The sequence below is a fragment of the Gracilinanus agilis genome, chromosome 2 (genome assembly GCF_016433145.1).
Source record: "Gracilinanus agilis isolate LMUSP501 chromosome 2, AgileGrace, whole genome shotgun sequence".
NCBI lineage: Eukaryota > Metazoa > Chordata > Mammalia > Didelphimorphia > Didelphidae > Gracilinanus > Gracilinanus agilis.
The window spans coordinates 350,523,211-350,543,260 of NC_058131.1; the positions used below are offsets into that span (position 1 = coordinate 350,523,211).

The window sequence follows — 20,050 nt, forward strand, 5'->3', positions numbered from 1 at the left end:
TAGAAAATTTGAGGCTCACTGTTATTCCATTCAGAGAAGTAACAGTTCCAAAATGAGAGGGGAGATGAAGGCAAATTTAATTAGATCTTCTAGTAGTTAAGGCTCCATTATAGAACTATTATTTGGATTGGTTTAATAGTTTGCTTTTTAGTTGTCTCATTTTTGTGAATTATTCTTTGGAAAGCTACACACTCAAGTCACAGATTGAGGCCTTAATACAGTCTTTGCTTTTAATAGGATAGATTTTGTAGAATTAGAGAAGCAGAATCGAGTGGACTTGTCAACAAGCATTTGTTAAGGAGTTCCTATATGCTATGAATATGCTAAGTGCCTGGGATACAAAACTACCCTCAAAGGGATTTTGTGGAGTGTATGATAATAACCAAAATTTTAAATTGAATCTCTTATGCTTGTATTTTAGCCTGGTGTAATGGGGCAAATGCTTGAAGCAGCTGAAGAACGTCCATGGCTTTGGGTGGTCTATATTCTCACTGTGGCCTTGCCATTGTTCCTTGTGGTCCTCTTCTGCTGTTCTGGAAAGGTATGAGTTTCCTTGGAGGAAATTATTTGGGAAGACACTAAATTTTTGTGGCTTATCTGAAGGTAAAAGTAGGGCTCTCCTGGACAACTTTGGAGAAATATCAAAGCTAAAAGGGCCATATAGTTTCTACCCTAGTTTGGCTCATCAATTCAGGAGGACCTTCCTAATTTAAATGATAATATCCTAGTTAATGCACTGGAAATATGTATACCTTTTGTCAACTTCATGGGGGTTTTGTTATGTTTCAGAAACAACCCAGTGCTGCAGAGTATAAGAAGACAGATGCTCCTCAACCAGATGTGAAGGAAGAGGAGGAAGAAGAGGAGAAAGAGGAGGAAAAGGAGAAGAAAGATGAAGAAGAGGAGACTGAAGAGAAACTTGGTGAGAACACATCAAGCATATCAGATCTGTAGCACTGAATAGTGTCTGTTGAAGCTCAAGATTTAAAGACTTATAAATGCCAACTGATTTAATTTTTAAAAAATATTTTCAGTTATATTTAGGAACAATTTTTGACAGTTGTTTTCTGACATTTTAGACTTAATAATGTGCGTGGCCGTGGTGCGCCCCCCCCCTTCCCCCATGCTAAATAGTCTGATATAGCTTATACCTCTACTTTCATGCAATACATATTTCCATGTTAATCTAGCATTTAAAAATTGTTTTGAAAGAAAATATTTTTATTTCATTAAATACTTACCAATTAATATGTCAAAAAATTATTCATTTTCACAAATTTTGAGTTGCAAAAATCTCTCCCCACTTAATCCTTTAAAAGACAAGCAATGTGATATCTATTATTATACGTGATCAGAATAGCTCAGTCATTCAAAGTCGATCATCATATAATATTGCTGTTACCATGTACTCTATTCTATTTTGTTCATTTCATATCAGTTCTGATAAATCTAAGCAGTTTTTCTGGAACCATCCTGTTCATCACTTGTTTTTCTTCTTAAAAAGAAGAAAAAATTCTTACCTTCTGCCTTAGAAGCAATGCTATATATTGGTTCCAAGGCAGAAGAGCAGTAAGTGCTAGGTAGTGGGAGTTAAGTAACTTGCCATTCTACTTAGGAAATGTCTGAGGCCAGATTTGAACCCAGGTCTTTCTGACTCCAGGCCTGGTAATTTATCCCTATGCTAGCTAGCTGTTCTTTGCTCATCATATCTTATGGCATTTCTTACCTTATTAAAGCATCCTTATCACTTATACTTCCAAAATATCTCTTAGCTGTAGCCATCTTAGTTCAGGCTCTCATTTCCTACCTAAACTATCTATTGCAGTAAACTATATGGGCTTTCTTTTTTGTCCTTGAAGCCTGTTAGACTAATTTTCCTTATGAAGAAATCTCTCTCCTCAAAAGTGTTCCATGATTACCTATTGTCTATGAGATAGCTTTTTTGGTCTTGTATAGTCTGATACCACTGTCCCTTTTTGCTCTCATCTCATTGTTTAGCTCTTTGACTTTATTATATTCTTCCTCCTTGTTGAATTCTTATCCTTCTTTTAAGACTTCAAATGCCGGGGGCAGCTGGGTGACTCAGTGAGTCAGGCCCAGAGACTGGAGGTTCTGGGTTCAAATTTGGCCTCAGACACTTCCTAGCTGTGTGACCCTGGGCAAGTTACTTAACCCTCATTGTCTAGCCCTTACCTCTCTTCTGCCTTGGAACCCAATACCCAGTATTGATTCTAAGATGGAAGGTAAGTGTTTAAAAAAAAAAAATTTCAAATATTGCCATCCCTGACCTCTGCTTTTCATTCCATCTTTATTCTACAACTTCGCTGATGCATTTTCCATGTAATGTCATTATATTTGTTTTTTTGTATAAGCTACATAAAGGCAGGGACTTTTTCTGATTGTAACTTACCTTCTGTCTTAGCATTAATACTAAATATTGGTTCCAAGGCAAAAGAGCGGGAAAGGCTAGGTAATTGAGATCAAGTGACTTGGCCCAGGATCATATAGCTAGGAAGTGCCTTGAGAAGAGATTTGGACCCAGGACCTCTTGTCTCCGGGCCTGGCTCTATAATTTTAACTTTTTCTATCCTTTCCAAGCACCTGGCACAGGGTAGTTTCTGAGCAAGTAATTGTGTTAATGTTTGCTGATTTTGTTTTATTTAGAAGATTTTCTTAATTTCTTTAACTTCTTACGTAGAAGAGAAGCAAAAAAGTGATGCTGAAGAGGATGCAGGTACTGTAAGTCAAGAGGATGAAGATAGAAAACCTAAAGCAGAGGTAAGAAAAGGCCAGTTTGGAGGTAACAGCAATTTTTATTTCTTTGAAATTTGTATTAAAACAGTTGCATCATAAGGTGCACTTAGAGCCTATTTCATTCTGCAGGTAATAAATAGACTAGTTGAAGAGATCAAGTTCTACATACTTTGAGATTGTATAGTTGCAGTACTAATGCTGAAATCAATTTTTACGATAAATGACATGAAAGATATATTCTTTAGTTTTCCTAAGATTTCAAAGATTGCCCTTAATCTAAACTAAAAGTTTAAATTCCTTCCAACAATAGATTCCTTTTCATCCAAAGTATTTAAGTCTGGCAATATTTCACTACAGCTTTACACAGATTAAATAATCCTGTTTTGCAGATGCTGCATTGTCCCTTGAGGAACTTGTCTTATATTTTTGTTTATGCTAATACCTCTCTATGAATTTATCTGACTCCTACCCAGCTTAACACTCATCTTTTCCTTGAAACCCTCTGTGTCCGCCCTAGTGAGGACATGAGAGATACCCTAGTCTCTCATGTATCTGGCATTTGGTATGTGAAGCCCTGTATTGCTTTTTTGGTCCCCAATGTCCACTAAAATTCTACACGATGACTACATGTCAGGGCCTAGCAATCTGGAAAGGTTTTGTTCAAGCATGGACCTAGTTCTCTCATATTGATCCGAGAATAAACACCCATAAATAACAATTATTCAACCTAAAAATTGGTCAATGGCCAGAACAGAAGTCTTTCAGGTCACTGTTATTCAAAAGTGTGTCTCGTATATATCATATGGCCTGTCTCCTTAACTAGATTCTGATCCTTAAGAATATCAACTAAGGGGGAGGCTGGGTTGCTCAGTGGATTGAGAGCCAGACCTCGAGATGGGAGGTCCTAGGTTCAAATCTGGCCTCAGACACTTCCTAGCTATGTGACCATTAACAAGTCACTTAACCCCCATTGCCTAATCCTTACCACTCTTCTGCCTTGGAACCAATACAAAGTATCAATTCTAAGGCGGAAGGTAAGGGCTTAAAAAAAAAGGAATAGCAACTATGTCTTAGCTGTATAAGCACCACACACATAGCCAGGATTCAGAATGCATTTGTTAATGATAATGATGGATTTCTTTTGAAATTCTTTTCAACCAACAGGAAGATGAAGTTTTGAACAGATCACCCAGAAACAGAAAGCCACGAAGAGATTGAAAGAATTTAAGAACTTGATCTGTGATTCCCTTTTTCCCCTACCCTGGATGTGATCCTAGGAAGAGGACCTGGGATACACCTTATATGTTGAAACCCAGAAAAACCTCAAGACTTCACTATCAACAGATTCCAGTCAAACACTATCCACTGAAATTTTGAGCATCTAGCAGTAATTAATTACAATTGTGATATAAAGAACACCATTCCTGTAGAAAGAAAGCGTTTAATGTATGGGCTATGGATTCTGGATGTAACATGAAGCAACTAACCTGGTGGTTTTTTTTGTTTATTGTTTTTGGTTTTAAAATGCTAGAATATTGCCAATCTTCAAGAACTTTGGCTTAATTTAATGTATTAATCTATCCATGGAAAAATAACAGCAAAGTTTAGAAAATGCTAGGTGATGAATTGCAGTTTTTATAACGTAGTTTTTTTTTTTATAAACTTCGATATTCCAAAACATTGAAGTGTCTATGTCCCTTAAAATTGATAATCATGTTTAAAGTGAAGTCATTTGTGTGCATAATATTGATTCCTCTCTCCCACTTTTTCATTCTTCCACTTCAGGAGATTTGAGATTGGGGGAGAATTCCAAAACCATAATAGATACTGTTTGATTAAGCTGTATTAAAAAGAGAGCTATAAAAAAGGCCCTTCTTTTTCCACTCCATGTTGGAAGGAGCATGATTAGGCCACAATATGTGCGTGTGTTGTGTTGCCTTTGGTTGCCTTTGGTTACTACTAAACTCCCAGTATTCCATAGTTGGCACTGAGAATATATAGGAGGTGGGGAGACTTACCTTTGGTACTTAGGCATTCAGGCTTCCCAGGCTGCTTGTCTGGGCTCTAACCGTATGTGGTTTCTCTAGACTTTGAGCACTACTCATTGGGGTTTTCAGGGGGTATGCAAGTGTGTATGTGTGGGGTTTTAACAATTTCTCTTTCCACTCTGTTGATATTGTTTCCCCCATCCCATGCTTTTCCCTGCTGCTATGCAGTTTCTTCAGAGTGCAGCTTGCCCTCCATTGCTGGAAATTATTTGCTCAGCACAGTGTTAAACTTGAGGGGTTATATATAGGGTTAAAAAAATAAATAAATAAAAAAGACCGAAGTGTCTTCAGTGTCCAAATACAGAGTAGAGCATAGTTGATTCTTCTTTTTTCCATTTATGTCTGTAGAGATTACAGTGGTCAGAACAGACACAAGCAGATTCAGATTTGATTTCAAACTGAAAGCATGTGTTAAAAGTATTGGGCTGGACAGTGAAGTTGCCTAGGGTTTTTGTAGCATGAGCTACCTGTTATATATAACTGTTGAATTTTTTCAAGTCTTCATTTGCTTTTCATGTAACAATGCATCTTAAGTACACTGAATGTAGGGGATTCCAATTCAAACAAAAAAGCTTTCTAAGTGGCTTAGTGTATTGCTGGTCTTGGGTCTTTTGGGGGGTGGGGGGTGGGGTGGATAAAATGCAGGTCAGGGTTAACTGAGCATTTACTCCAAAGAGTCAGTGCTTTATAATGACATCACACTCTACTGAAAATATATTGGGAGCTGATGTTGCTATTTTAGCTCTATTTGTTTAGAATAGCTTGAAATGTACTGATTCACTGTACTTGCACTGAATATGTAAACACTTCACAGTGTTTTTATTAGGAACAGCAGGAGGTGATAGAGAGAATTCTCAGAAGGAAATGGTGGTGTCACCTTATTTTGCAGACTATACTACTTCATGACTGGCACCTTTCTTTAAGGGTTGAGAGGCAACAGGTAGAAAAATAGATAATTTTTTCTCTGCCTATTCAATTCTATCTCCTTTCATGTTATCTTGCTCTAGGTCAAAGTGGCCATAACTATAGCAATGAAGTCCAGTTCAAATAAAAACCTTTGTTTAGTAAGGGCCTGAAAGCATGTTTACAGGTTATCTACTTGAAGCAGAAGTATGGGACCATTGCACTTCCAACTAACTGTGTACCTTCAGAACATATTGTGTGCCTCTAGTTGAGTTTTGGTGGTTTTCTTCCTCCTGGGCTATGAAAACTTAGGCTGACCCTGCATTATTTTGTTTCTTTAAATTAGGCATCTTTATGTACCCTTATGTGACCAGGAAATTTTCAGGACTTGTCCCATAGACTCCATATTATTTCATAACAAGTGTTTTTATAAACAGTATCTCTTCCTGGGTCTTTCTCTCCTTTTCCAGTGTAAGGTGAGGCCTCCTTCAATATCTGACAGCTTTGTCATGGGTGAACAGCAGCTCTTTGCACAGCAGCTCAACAAGAGGCAACAATTTAGTTATTTACACTCCAGTTGTCTGGTTCATTAATGTACAAATTCCTGTCCTCCACCAGATAGATGTGCTCCTCAGTTTCTCCCATTCACAGAAAAAAGTGCTATTTTCCATTTGTCAAGCTACTAAGTGGTGTTGCATTAAAGCTACATGTCAATCTCTTCTGCTTTTGACTAAGCTTCTTTACCTTAATTGTGCATGTTTTCTCCTTTGGTGTGCACTATTTTGATTTTTATGGGGGAAAGGGTGTTTTAAAGGCAGTCTTCCCCTTAATTTTACAGCACATTGTGGGAAACAGTTTATAGATCTCAAGTCAACAAAGTATTAGGAACTGTCTTAGGAAAGTTTTGATTTCTAGATAATTGGAATTTCGGTTCAGGAAAGGAAGCAGGGAGCCTGAACAAACAAATAAGCAAAAATGCTTGTTTAGTATTGTTGGTTAGATCATAGAATTTAAATTTTTTATTTTTAATTGTTAATTTGTTTATAGGTAAGGATTTGGAGGGTCAGTGATGTTTTTTTTTTTGTCAAAAAGCAAACCATTGTTTCTCCAAAGCAGATAATAGACTCCAGTTTTAGTTTCTGATACTAGTACTTCTGAAAACTATGCCAAAAGGAAGTTTTTTCTATGAATGGTGGGGTTTTTTATGTTGCTGTACTAAAGGGAGGTGCCTATAAATGCAGGAAGACTGGTTCTTATTACTGGCTCATTTTGTTTTATCTTTAAATGAAGGAAATGGAGAACATTTCCAACAATTTAATAGGAAATCTGCCCTGTGATGTATTTTGTGACCTTTTAAATTGGGAAGAAAAGTTAGTGAACAGGGATGGTGTTATTGATAAAGGTGTTGGTCATGCAACGTATGTTCTTCCTTATGCCTCCACTAGGGCAGTCAATTGGGTGCTCTTAGCCAGTGGCTTTTTTATTTTATTTATCTTGATTTGGGCCCATACAGTCTCACAATGCCAGTATTGCCTCCATAAGTCCCTGAGAGCAGTTTCCTTGTATTGCTAAACAGGAATTGTTCTCTCAGCAACCACTCCCATATCTGTTGTGGAAGGATAATTATAGATGCAATATGCATATATAAATATATTGGATAAGTTATAATGTAACAGTTTACTCTAATAAAGAAAATTAAAATCTATTCAGCTTTTCCCTTTTTATTTCCCATCGGCACCAGACCTGAGCAATTGGAGGTGTGCCTAATGACCCAAGATGGGCACCATCCTTGGAGGCAGAGACAGAAGTTTTTATTTTTAAAGGAAGAAATTAGCAGTCTCAATTTAATGTGAGATAATCATGTCCCTAAACAAAAAATTTGGCATTCTTTTTGTTTCTGCATAGAAGCAACAGCAGTTGTTTTCTGCCATAATTCATTATGCATTTCCGAATGCTCCCATTGGTAAAGAGTTGTATGCATCTTCACAACCACCCCTTTTTGTACCCGGGTTAGGGTTTTCAAAGGCTAATGTTCTTCGTGAAAGAAATTTGTAAATTGACCAACTAGTAAGGAATAGTGCAAACATCAGAATTTACCTTGATATTTGAAGTCAAAGCGTTTTTAGGTTTAGTATATATTGGCATTCTATTAAAAATGTTAATTTCTAGAGGAGTTACATGGGCTTTTTTTTTAAGGGTTCTCCCTCAGCAAAACGAAGTTTTGATTCAGTTCTCTTCGCTTGGGAGTGTTTGGTATATAACAATGGTGGTCCAGCCCCTGAAAAGGAGGGAGGGGGAGGACTATACGCCGGGTTCAGAACAGCTAATCTGGGTCTAGTGGACCCCTGGAAAGCGGGTATTACCTCACTGGTGGGAGGCCGCAAAAAGCTATCTTTTGCATGTGTATTAAGGTTTATTTTCCACCAAAATGACTACTAAGTAAAGAATGACCATCGAGCGACTGGCAAAATCGGGGACTCTGAATACTGATAAGAAAAGAGCTTGCCCTCGCTGGCTACTAACCCTGTCAATCATTTTCTATCTCGCCCAGTTCCTTCCAACCCCCGCTCCCCCTACCCAGACTCAACCCTTAACCTGTCCCAGACCCTCATCTTTTCATTGGTTGCCTTCCTTTTCCTTCTCTTTTCAGTTCCTTTTAAACATGATTTCCGTTCCATTCCTTCGCCTTCTTATTGGTTGTTTTCCTTTCCCTTCTTTTCAGTTCCTTTTAAACGCTATTTCCGTCCCAGACCTTCATCTTCTCATTGGTTACCTTCTTTTCCCTTTCCTCCAGTTCCTTTTAAATGCTATTTTCCAAGCCAAAATTCCGCCCCCTACACATAGCTCAAAGTACGTAATCGCTCTGCTCCTTTTCGGTTGGGTCAACGACCTGTCTATCCACTCATGACGTCGAACGTAAGCTCCGCCGCCGCCGGCGGAGGGTCCGCCCCCTGCCGAAAGCGTCCCGAACAATTTCAAGATGGCGGTGGCGGAGGCGGCGCGCAAAACAATGGAAATAGGGCCGCGGGGGTCGGACGGGCCCTGAGGCTGGGGATTGTGGACTCCGCTAGGGAGACGCGTAGCGCCCGGGCCTGCTGGGCCGCCGCTTCGTCTTCCGTGCGCGGCGCCTGCCTCAGGGTTATGGCCCGATTGTGAGAACAGCCACCGCTGCCGCCGGGAAAGAGAAGGGGAAGGAAGCAACCACAGGGGCCCGGGCCCGACTCGGGCTGCTTGGGTGAGACAGCGGAGAAGGCGGCGCGGCCCGGCGCCCGCGGCGGCCCATGGTGCTGCTGCCGCCCCCCTGCCCCATGGCGGAGTTCGCGATACCGCGGCACAGCGCGGTCATGGAGCGCCTCCGCCGCCGCATCGAGCTGTGCCGGCGGCACCACAGCACCTGCGAGGCCCGCTACGAGGCTGTGTCGCCCGAGCGCTTGGAGCTGGAGAGGCAGCACACTTTCGCCCTGCACCAGCGATGCCTGCAGGCCAAGGCCAAACGCGCCGGCAAGCACCGGCAGTCTGCGCCGCCTGCCCCAGCCCCCGCCGCTGCGCCGCCCGCTCCGGCCCCGGCTCCCGTGGCAGCTGTCGAGGGCACGGACAGCAGCGCCGCAGAGCAGAGCCGCAACAGCAGCTCCCTCATCGCGGTGAGTGAACGAGCAATCTGGCTTCTGCTCCCGGGGGCGCGGCTGGAGGGGGACCCGGCTTCACAGCGGGTTATCGCCTGTTGCCGACCCCGGAGCACCTTCCGGCCGCATTTCTTGGGCAGTGTTCGAACAACCCTTCCCTTTTCGTCTCGAGGCGCAGAAAGCTGCGGGGGAAGGCACCGCTTTGTGCGTTGGGCGGGTGGAGGTGTGAGCCGCAGCAGCGGCTCAGGGAAAGTGACGAAACCGACTCTGATTTGCAAAGGGGAGGCTGCCCCGGCCTAAATCTATGGGGATGAAATTCTGCTAGGCCGGGAGGAGGTGAGACCCCCAGGTCTGTGGGGGAGAGAGAGGAACCTTGGGAAGCGTTCTCCGAAACGTATTCTACAAATGTGTGTCTCTCCAGGCAGTTCCTATAGCTTAGATCGCGGTCTCGAACCCAACCATGCATTTCGTGGAAAGTGGTCTTGGCTTTTTTATTCCCCGGGAATGGTATTGGGTAATGTCTTATTCCATGTTTTTTATGAGGTAGTGAGTCACGTTGATATAAAGCCCTTAAGGAGTTAAAAAAGGATTTTATTTGCAACAATTTCAATGGGGTAGTGCAGATGTTTCCCCCCTCGTTTTACAGATGAAGAAACTGAGGCCCAGAAACTGTCTTGCCCCAGGGTCAGACAGCTAGGAAATGGAGATTGGAACCAAAGCCCTTTGAATGAGAACTGTTTTTATCCCCAAACCAGACCTACATTTGAGAATCTTTTTTCCCACAGACATTGAAGTAGACTCTGAAGAATATATTTTATAAATATCTGACAAATATTTATGTAAATGTAACCTTTCAGCACCAAAGAAAATTCACTGGGAAACTTGACTTTTGACTCTTGGTAGCATTTGACATGTATGTCACAGTTTTGAGACTCCTGTGAAGCTAGGGGCAGTCCTAATGGAGGCCTTGGTGTCATTTTCTGTATGGCTGTAGAGTTTCAGTAGACAATATTAAGGAAACACTACTTGGCGCTTAACTAGGTTTTTTACAGTTTGAATATACTAATGTATAGTTTTATTCTAAAGCAATTGTCAAGGAAATTTCTAATTACATAATTCCCCATTTAGAATGGATGTCCAGTTTAAACTTTGTGTATAATGTGATTCCTACCATGATTCAGTAGTGACAAAGGGGTATTTTTAGGTACAGTTAGAATCTCTAGTGTGAAAGGTAATTTGTAGTCACATTTATAGCCCAGTGTACAAAGGTAATTTATAGCCATATCCTTCAGTCAAGCAGCATATATTGGTGAGCTTTGTTGATATAGAGTTTTATTTCCTCCCTGGAAGAAATAAAACAAGAGAAGAAGCACAGGAAGGGTGTTTTTTAAAAAACAACTTAGTGATTTTAAGAAAGGAAAATGGAAGTACCTATTGAAATTCATTTTTGTGTCAGTAGCTATAATATGTTTAAATTGGTTTTGTTAATGTTTAAGTTCCTAATTTATAAAATGAGGACTTATTGACCAAATTTGGCATTTGTTCAGCACCCTCATTCATATTCTTAACAGGTCACACATACCTGGACCAAAATATAACACAGTGCCTGGAACTGTATTAGACACCTAGAAAATTGATTGATGAATAATTGCTCAGTCATTCTTTTACCTAGTATTTCTCCCTTACATTCCATTTGTATACAGAAGCCAGAATAATCTTTGTAAACCACCTATTTCATCAGAAAATTTGCTGATATGATAATGTTCAAAATCTTTAGTCTGTAAGACTTAAATGTAATCAGGCCACAATCTTACCTTTCCAGTCTTACTTTCTACCATTTGTCTCTTTATCAATCCACCTCCAGCCATCCTGAAATACTCTACCTCTCCTCCCATTTTGCCTTTCATATTCCCCTCATCATTCTTTGCCTATATTCCTCTTTCCTCATTTTTGCATCTCTGAATCCTACTATCCTACAAAGCTTAGCTTACTTCCCATGCTCTCTGAAGCCCTTCCTCACCACCCAGCCCACAGTCTTTCTCTCCCTCTTTCTAGAGATCTTCTGTCCTACTCCAGTCATTGACACCAGTCATGTAAGTAACTTGCCTTTACAGTTTGTATTGGTTTTTGTCTTCCCAGTGAGATTTATAAGCATTTTTTCCCCCTTAAGCCCTTACCTTCCATCTCAGAATGTCTACTGTGTATTGGTTTTAAGGCAGAAGAGTGGTAAAGGCTAGGCAATGGGGTGACTTGCCTGGGGACACACAGCTAGGAAATGTCTGACTCAGATTTGACCCTAGGACCTCCCATCTCTAGGCTTGGCTTTCAATCACTGAGCCACCCAGCTGCCCCCAGATTATAAACATTTTGAGGGCAGAAGTCTTTTGTATCCCCTCATTGGGCCTTGCATTGATGGATCACCTTATTTCTCTTTGTTTCTGTCAAGAAGGATTTTTCTTTTATCAAAGTACAATACTCAGTAAACTAATGCTCCCTACTTTTTCAATAAGCGACTTTTTTCAATGAGTAAAAATTGTTTTAAGAACATATCATAATGTGTATTATGTTGTGGGTTCCTCTGTAATGATACTGTGCAGACAAATACTGGTAAGACTACATGGTCCAGAGAAGCTGGGCAGGAACCTTGCCTGGGAATTTGCATGGACTTCAGGCAAGTTACTTAACCTCACAATGGAGATAATAATACCTACACCACCCAACTCACAATGTTATTAGGAAAGAATTTTTGCAAACCTAAAAGGTTTATTATCAAAAACTTGTTAACATTTATCTCTAGTTAATTATAGGAAAATCATTACAGGCTTGAACACCTTTTAGACATTTTATTTAGACAATAATCACTTTATAGTAGATTCTTAAATATAGCATTCCTTGTTACTGTCAAAATTCATAGACCTCTTCCTTTTCTTTCTTTTTTTTTTTAAAGTCCTTCCTTCCATCCTAGAACCAATACTGTGCATGGGTTCCAGGGCAGAAGAATAGAAAGGGCTAGACAATGGGGTTTAAGTGACTTGTCTAGGGTCACACAGCTAGGAAATGCCTGCGGTCAGATTTGAACCCCAAACCTCCCATTTCTAGGCCTGACTTTCAATCCTCTGAATCATTTAGCAGCCCCTACCACAAAATTTTCGATCTGAAGTTGTCTCAGAAATTGATGATTTGTTTAAAAGGACAATCAATCAAAAATTATTAAGCTCCTATAATTAATGACAGCTACTTTGCCAAGAAAATGAGTACAAAAATGAAACAATCCTTACATTCTAATGTGGGTGGAGATAGAGAGAGACATAAAATGAACAAATAGAAATATCTACAAAGTAAATACAAGATAGTGTGGGAGGGAGGGCACTAGCTGTTGTGGGGGAATTTCGAAAGGTTTCAGGCAGGACTACCTCTAAAAGGAGAGGAACTTTCTGAGGTGGGCTTAAGAAGTTTATTCTAGGCAATGAAAGAAGAGATGGAATGTCATGATTGAAACATATAGAGAAAGTCTGTATTTGGATCCAAAGAGTAATGCCCAGTGAGCTAGGAAAGATAGGTAGGTGCCAGGTAGCAAAGGGTTTTTAAATCTAACTAAAAGGGTTTATAGTTTATCCTAGAGGCAACAAAAACTGGGATTGATTGAGTGGGGGAGTTACATTATCTGAGTTTTCCTTAAGGAAGATTACTTTGTCTTCAGTATGTAAGGTAAACTGGAATGGAGTGAGCCGGATTTGAGAGACTGGGAGACAAATTAGGAAGTGGTTCCAGTAATCTGGGTGAAAGGTGATAGAGGACCTAGATAATGGCTTTGTGAAAAGAAAGAAGAATCTGATTGGCAGAAACTAGACCTGGTAACTAATTTGCTTTCTGGCTAAAAGAAAAGTGAGAAGTCAAGATTAATACTGAAGTTAAAATCTGAGAGACTAGAATAGTGCCTTCTAGGAAAAAATAGAAACGTTTGGAAGAGGGAATTTTTGAAAGGAAAGGTAATGAACTGTGTCTTGGACATATTGAATTTGTTATATCCAGACACCCAGTTTGAAATGTTCAGTAGGTAATTGATAGTGCAGGATTAAAGCTCAATGAGATACGTGTGTATCTTCTGAGTTATCTGTATGGAGATGATCATTAAACTCATGGTGCTTAGAGAGAAGTATTAGTTGGTATCATATGATTGTGTGTGGCCTGTTCTTTGGAAGTGGTGGGTTGAATTCAGTTGGATTATGGATGTGCAGAACCTGATTAAGTGTTATCTTGTCTTTTGGTTTTAAATTTAGATGTCATCTCCTATAAAGAAAGGTCTGTGCTGTGTTGTGTTGATTGTTTCATCCCACTGGATCCAGAGTCATGGACCCTGGGTAAAAGTCTTTGTGATGAGGCCCTGAGTATATCTCTAATGAGAAAATGCATTGGGTTTCAGGTTCAGAAGTTCTTAGTTGCTTGCTTTTCAGACCTGGGATAGAATTATAGAATATCATGAAAGAACACTGGAACTGGGAGTTGGGAGGCCTGAATATTGGTTCTCTTAATTAGTTGTGTAACACTAAAAAAAAGCAAATCACATGAGTTCCTTTGATCTTCATTTTCCTCATGCAAAAATGGGAATACTACTACTACTTGTATCATATTACCTCACTGGAGTAGTAGTATAGAGAAAACCAAAGAGCTTTAAATGTAACATCAGAGATGTTTCTGTTTTTCAGGCTTTCATTTAAGTGCACTTAGTGCTTAGGCAGAACCTATTTTTGCTCCTTGAGACTGAAAACTGAAAGTATCTATCAATTGCTATTGTTTATTTTATGGCAGCTTCTTGTGTGAATTTAATGGTATTTTAATGAGATCCCACTGTGGTTTTTTTTAACCTACTACTTCAGCTCTAGCCCTGACAAGCAAACCTTTTTACACAACAGAAAAGGGGCTTCGCATATGAAAAATTCTTTCCTGTAAAGCCTTTACTTCCTTCTACCACAGATACTACTGTTTGCTTACTTTACTAGCTAGTCCTGAGTCAGTAGCAAATTTCAGATTTTTCTTTCTTTTAAAGCATTTGGAGTGTATTATGGTTTCTTTATAGTTCCCTTTAAAAAAAAAAAAGGGCAGAAGTAGTTCACTGAGAGTTAAGGTTAAGTTGTTTATAGTAGGTCTAGTAGATTGTGGAATTTTGCCCTGGAATGTTCACCTACCTTCATTCTGTAAACAAAAAATAGTAATTCAAAATATTTTAAGCACTTCCTTTTAGTATTGTAATACAAAAATCTTTAAATGGTCTCTTCAACAACTTTTACAATTCTGGGTCTGTGAAATTTATTGGATGTGCAAAGGATAACAAAATTTCATTTTCTCTCTCCCACCTATCTCCACCTCTCCCTCTAAAAAAAATAAAAACGAAACCTTTGTAATAAATATTCACAGAAAAGGAAAATTAATTCCAGTATTGGCCACACACAAAAAAATACATCTCATCCCCACCTGAGTTTATTATAAGAGGAAAACATAGAAAATGAATGGTATGCAAATAAACTCACCATGTTTTTCAAATGGGGAGAACTTTCTAAATAGTTCTACACTGACTCCATCTTTTTTATGTAAAATAGTAAAAAGAGTGGACTACTGTTTTTTAATGACAGATCAGCAGTCATTTAAGGAAGTATTAAGTATTGGGGTGCTCATCACAGAATTTAACCACTTGTTGAATGGATTATATAAACTGTTAAGTTGAATGTCAAATTATTTTGCTATTTATTTCTTGAACTTGGTGTTGAACAAAAAGGATCATCATAATATCATTCTTGATTTGGTGATGATGTCTGGGGAAATTCATTTTTACCATAATGATTTAGAAAAGATTTATGTCAAGAGAAAACTTACTTTCATAGTTCTACATTAAAAAATACAGGATACAAATAAAAAAACCATTAGGTTCTGGTTGTGACCTTTCTTCTTTAAGTGTAATAGTTTTAATAGTTCTGGCTTTCAGAAGCTGCAGAGTATTTACCTTTGCACAGTGGTGATACATTTTCAGTGGTTTGACTTTGATCTTTTAAAAATAAATCAACTTGATGACCACATCATCTCCCCTCTGGTGAAAACATTCAAAGGAAAAGGAAGATAGGGCAGGAGGTGGATGAAGATTATTTTTTTTAATGTGAAAATATGTTAGCAAGGAAAAACAATCCTAAAGTCATGTAGAAAAGATTTTTAAAACGTTAAGGAAAATTCATCATCTTGATGAGACACACTAAATATGACTACTCAATATTAAGCTTCTTTTTGTTCATGGACTAGAGTTGATTAGAGGTGTTTCTAATTCATTTTCCTGTTAAAGCTTGTGATAGTCATAGAAATTAGAGCTTGGAGTGTTCCCAACTGAAGTCCTTGATGATCACTTTACTAAGTGAAGTTTACAATCCGGTGCCACACAATGAACTAATAGTGGCAGAACCACACCTAGAACCAAGGTCTTCAGACTTCAGCTCTACCACAAATTTTTAGTTTTCCTGCAGAGTACCTTTATAACATTTACTCTGAAATGAGCTTCCTGTGCATCTCTAATTTTCACTATACTTTTGCCCAGACTTGAATATGTGATATCCTAGGGATTAATGAAAATGGAAATGAATAAGGAGATTCAAAATATTCCAAATTACCATTAGTTATTTCATTTCCAGTGGCCACTAGGTGGCATAGTGAATAGAGCATCAGGCCTGGTGAGCCAGGAAGAGTTCAAATGTGGTCTTCAGATGCTTCCTAGCAGTGTGACCCTGGGCGAGTCACATAACCCTGTTTGCCTATCACTTACCCTTCTGTCTTATAGTTGTTACTAAGACAGAAAGTTAGGGTTTAAGAAAGAATTTATTTCCAGCTATTACTTTCAGAGAAGAATATATGTAACCAAAAATCCTGAATGCAATACTGATCTAAATAAAAACTAGACTTCCCCCTCCCAAAATCTGTCTTCTAAAAACTGAGAGGAGGCATTAGATGGCTCCGTGAGTTGAGAACCAGATCTAGACACAGGAGGTCATGGGTTTAAACGTGGCCTTGGATACTTCCCAGCTGTGTTTTCCTGGACAAGTCACTTAACTCCCATTGTCTAGCCCTTACCCACTCTTCATTCAACCTTGGAACCAATACACAGTAGTGATTCTAAGAAGGAAAGTAAGAGTTTTTTTTTTGTTTTTTTTTTTACTTCTTGACTTCTCTGCGAATAAATTTTCACCACAGATTGCCTTTTAGCTAAATTCACAATGAAAAATACCAGCAGATCTGTAGTATTCAAGGAATTGTGAAAAATAAATTGATACTTAACAGTATTTCAGATGAAGAATGTAAATTATAAGAATCAATCACAAATAAATATATACACATTTATTGAGTAATTCTGTGAAAGACACTCCCCAGGTGTTAAATTGGGCATGAAGATATGTAAGGTCTGTTGATAAAAAACAAATAACTCTAATATGTGGCAACAAAAAAACAATTTAAAACTGTATACTAGGTAAACATAAAGACTTTTGAAGATTTCTTCTCCTTCAAACCTTATATGCAATAGTGGAAAATGGTGGTTTATATTTCATTTCTTTCTCTTTTTCTACTGTAAACAGGGTTTCCTTTCCAGAATCATGAATTCTCTGCCTTTTCCCATTCAATGATAATGGATATATCTTAGTGAAGTAGAAGGAGCTCAGGAATTGGAATCTGAAGATTTTGTTCCAAAAACCAGCTCTTTTCCTTGCTTTCTATGGGACCCTATGTATGGTTCTTAAATTCTTTGCTTTTTGGTTCTCTTGTCTGTAAAAATTAGGGCATTAGACAGTGTGACTTGATATCCTTTCCAACTTCCTATGAACCTAAAATTCCTTCTTCCTAACTTATGTTCTACATACTAAGCTCTGATTTCTTCCTGATTAGCATTGTTTTGTTTTGTTTTGTTTTTTTTTTTGACTCAACAAATCCATAAATTTTCAAGCTCAGTTTTGTGAATTTTTTTCTGAGTATTTTTACTACCTTTTAAACTGCTTTAAGCAGTTATTTACTAGGTTACCTATTGCTGCATTTGTCTTTTGTCCTGTTGCTTTATACTATACTATAATAGGGAAAAATTAGACATCATATAGATATATATTAAGGTGTGGTCGCCAGGAATCAATCAGATCTAGATTGATTCCATAATTAACAGACCCAAGTCAGGATGGGTTTTATGGTAGTTTATTTAAAAATTTGGGAAGGTAGAAGGTAGGGAAATAGAGAGAGAGAGAGGCTGGCCCAGACCAGCAAAGGCCAGACGGAAAGAGCACGTTAAAAGGCTAATTAAACTAGGCTACTGGTCACAAGGCCTTAGCAATTAGAGAGGCAAAGAAGCCTGCTTGAGGCAGAGATTCTGGAAACGCCAAGGTAGGCCCAAGGAAGTCAGCCTAACTTACCCACATGACAATTCAGGGGGGAAGCTGCCTGAGGTCTCAGCCGAGATCCTTTAGCACCAAGCTCAAAGTGCGGACCACCTCAATAGGAAGTTACCATCATACTTAAAGAAATAGCATCTTTCGTCACTTCCTGGGGGTCCACCTCTAATTCAAGTGGGCAAATGGCAGCCTCATACTGGTTTTGGACTGCCCAACAGGCAGTCCCTTGTTCTTGATTTGTTATTTATTTTCACATGTGGGTAACTCATCACCCCTCCCCACTAAGGGAGGTGAGGATGACATTATCTCTGGTGGCTAGAGTTTTAACTATGAATGGGCTTGAGCTAATTCCATTTACACAATACTCGTAGTAGCTTGTGGCCATATTATAATAGTACTAATAGGAAGCAATTATTGCATTCCTTATTCCAAAGATCTATGGTTTCTTTCGATACTTCCTGCACTAATGCATATGGGGACCACTCTGAACCCGCAGCAGATGGACTTCACAAGTTACTATAACAAAAATAAAAAGAAATGAGCAATTTGTGGCAAACTCTGTGGGGATGAGTGTCTTCATTTTTAAGATAGTCTTTAGGTGACAGGCTTACCATAGTGTGTACTCTCATGGTATAAGTTTTGAGAACACAGACTTAAATCATAACAAGGCACTGCAGCAGTGGAAGATTCTATACCTTGCTCACCATTTAATAGATGACTTTAGTGGGAGAAGTAATGTATTCGTTTAAAAAAAAATAAAATTATTTTCTATATCTAGTTTCTGTGAAATTGACTAATACCTATTCTGGACATCTCTGGATGACATGTCGACATTGATTGGTTTAGACAAAATGTTTACTTACTGGAGATTAGAATCTTAGCATTTAGAAATCAATTAGTGCTTGGCTTTGTTAACTCAAGTTAATTAGGCACCATTCTACAGGTCTGATCCAATCCATGATGTAGTGGAATGAGCATTTGCCTAGTAATCAGTAGTCCCCTGGAGCCTTTGAATTAAATAGTTAATCTTAGGCAAGTTTCCTTATCTTGAAAAAGGACACCTCTCTTAACTTTTAGTGTTATGGTAAGGATAAAGATGAGCAAATATGTGTGAAATAACTCTTAAAAAGAACTGATGTACATATAATGCTAGTCTAAGAACTGTTCACCAAAAAATCGGTCCTTTATTTTTGATAGAGTGATTTGGTGATTATGGAAGTCCTGTACTGCTTTCTGGTTTGATGTTTAAATGAGGCAGAGCCAGAGTCCCATTTCTTTTTTAAAAAAATTTTAAAAGTTGTTTTAATCAGCCATAATCTACCTTCTCACCCTTCAAACTGAGAACACAAGAAAAACAAAATCTATTACAAGCACTAGTTAATGAAAATATTCCCACATTGTCCATGTGCTTTCTCCCTCCTCCATTTGTATCATTCTGATTTCTGATTCCTTCACTTGGGAGATGGATAACATGTTTCCTTATTAGTCCCCTGAAATCTAGATTGATCATTTGCTAATAAAGAATTCAGCATGATGGTATTACATGTCATAATTTGTTTATCTGTTCTCCAATTTATGGTGACACCCTCAGATTCTCATTTACCACCTGAAAAAGAGCTATAAATATTTTTGTACATTTTTAGAGTTTGATTTGCTCCCCTTTTCGTCCTTTTTCCCTGTTGAAATGAAATGTATTTCTGTACCATTGTGTGCGTGTGTGTGTGTGTGTGTGTGTGTGTTCCTTATTTTGATCCATTCAGATGAGAATGTGGGTTGAGTGTCAGCTGATCTCCCTCTCTGAGAGAGAGAGAGAGAGAGAGAGAGAGAGAGAGAGAGAGAGAGAGAGAGAGAGAGAGAAAGAGAGAGAGAGAGAGAGAGAGAGCGCGTTTTCCTTATTTTGACCCATTCAGATGAGAGTGAGGTTTGTGTTGGCTGCCTTCCCTCTTTGTTTCTATAGATGTCTACTTGGCACCCTGATTATGTGAGATAATTTGCCCTAATCTTTTCTTTTTCCTTCTTCCTCCACCCTACTCCCCCAGTATATTCCTCTTCCCTCTGTTTTCCTAAATTATTTTTTTAATCATCAAGACATAACTGAATGATTTCCAGGTCTTGTCCGATTGGACCCTCATTGAGAACTCTTATGATAGGATTCAGAGGGAAAGCCTATATTATCTCCATATTTGAATGTAAGCAATTTATCCTTATTCAATTTAAAACATTTTTTCATTCCTGTTTTCATTTTTATATTTCTCTTTGTTCCTATATTTGAATTTCATAGTTTTACAACAGCTCTGGTCTATTCATTAGGAATTCT

The 20,050-nt window shown here is 38.7% G+C and overlaps 2 protein-coding genes across 3 annotated transcripts in view; both read left to right on the forward strand.

Annotated features, from left to right (window-relative positions):
* Positions 1–4,434, forward strand: part of CANX (calnexin) — a 31,973-nt gene extending 27,539 nt beyond the window's left edge. Inside the window, exons 12-15 of one of the 2 annotated variants that reach the window (XM_044664395.1) lie at positions 422–541; positions 790–922; positions 2,699–2,778; positions 3,919–4,434. In XM_044664395.1, coding sequence (XP_044520330.1) covers positions 422–541; positions 790–922; positions 2,699–2,778; positions 3,919–3,972 — 387 coding nt within the window. In that variant the 3' untranslated portion in view covers positions 3,973–4,434. The remainder of the gene's footprint in view (positions 1–421; positions 542–789; positions 923–2,698; positions 2,779–3,918) is intronic. The other variant, XM_044664394.1, reaches the window with a different exon arrangement.
* Positions 4,435–8,986: 4,552 nt separating this feature from the next.
* MAML1 (mastermind like transcriptional coactivator 1) overlaps positions 8,987–20,050 on the forward strand; it is a 44,822-nt gene continuing 33,758 nt past the window's right edge. Inside the window, exon 1 of the mRNA XM_044664397.1 lies at positions 8,987–9,346. Coding sequence (XP_044520332.1) covers positions 8,987–9,346 — 360 coding nt within the window. The remainder of the gene's footprint in view (positions 9,347–20,050) is intronic.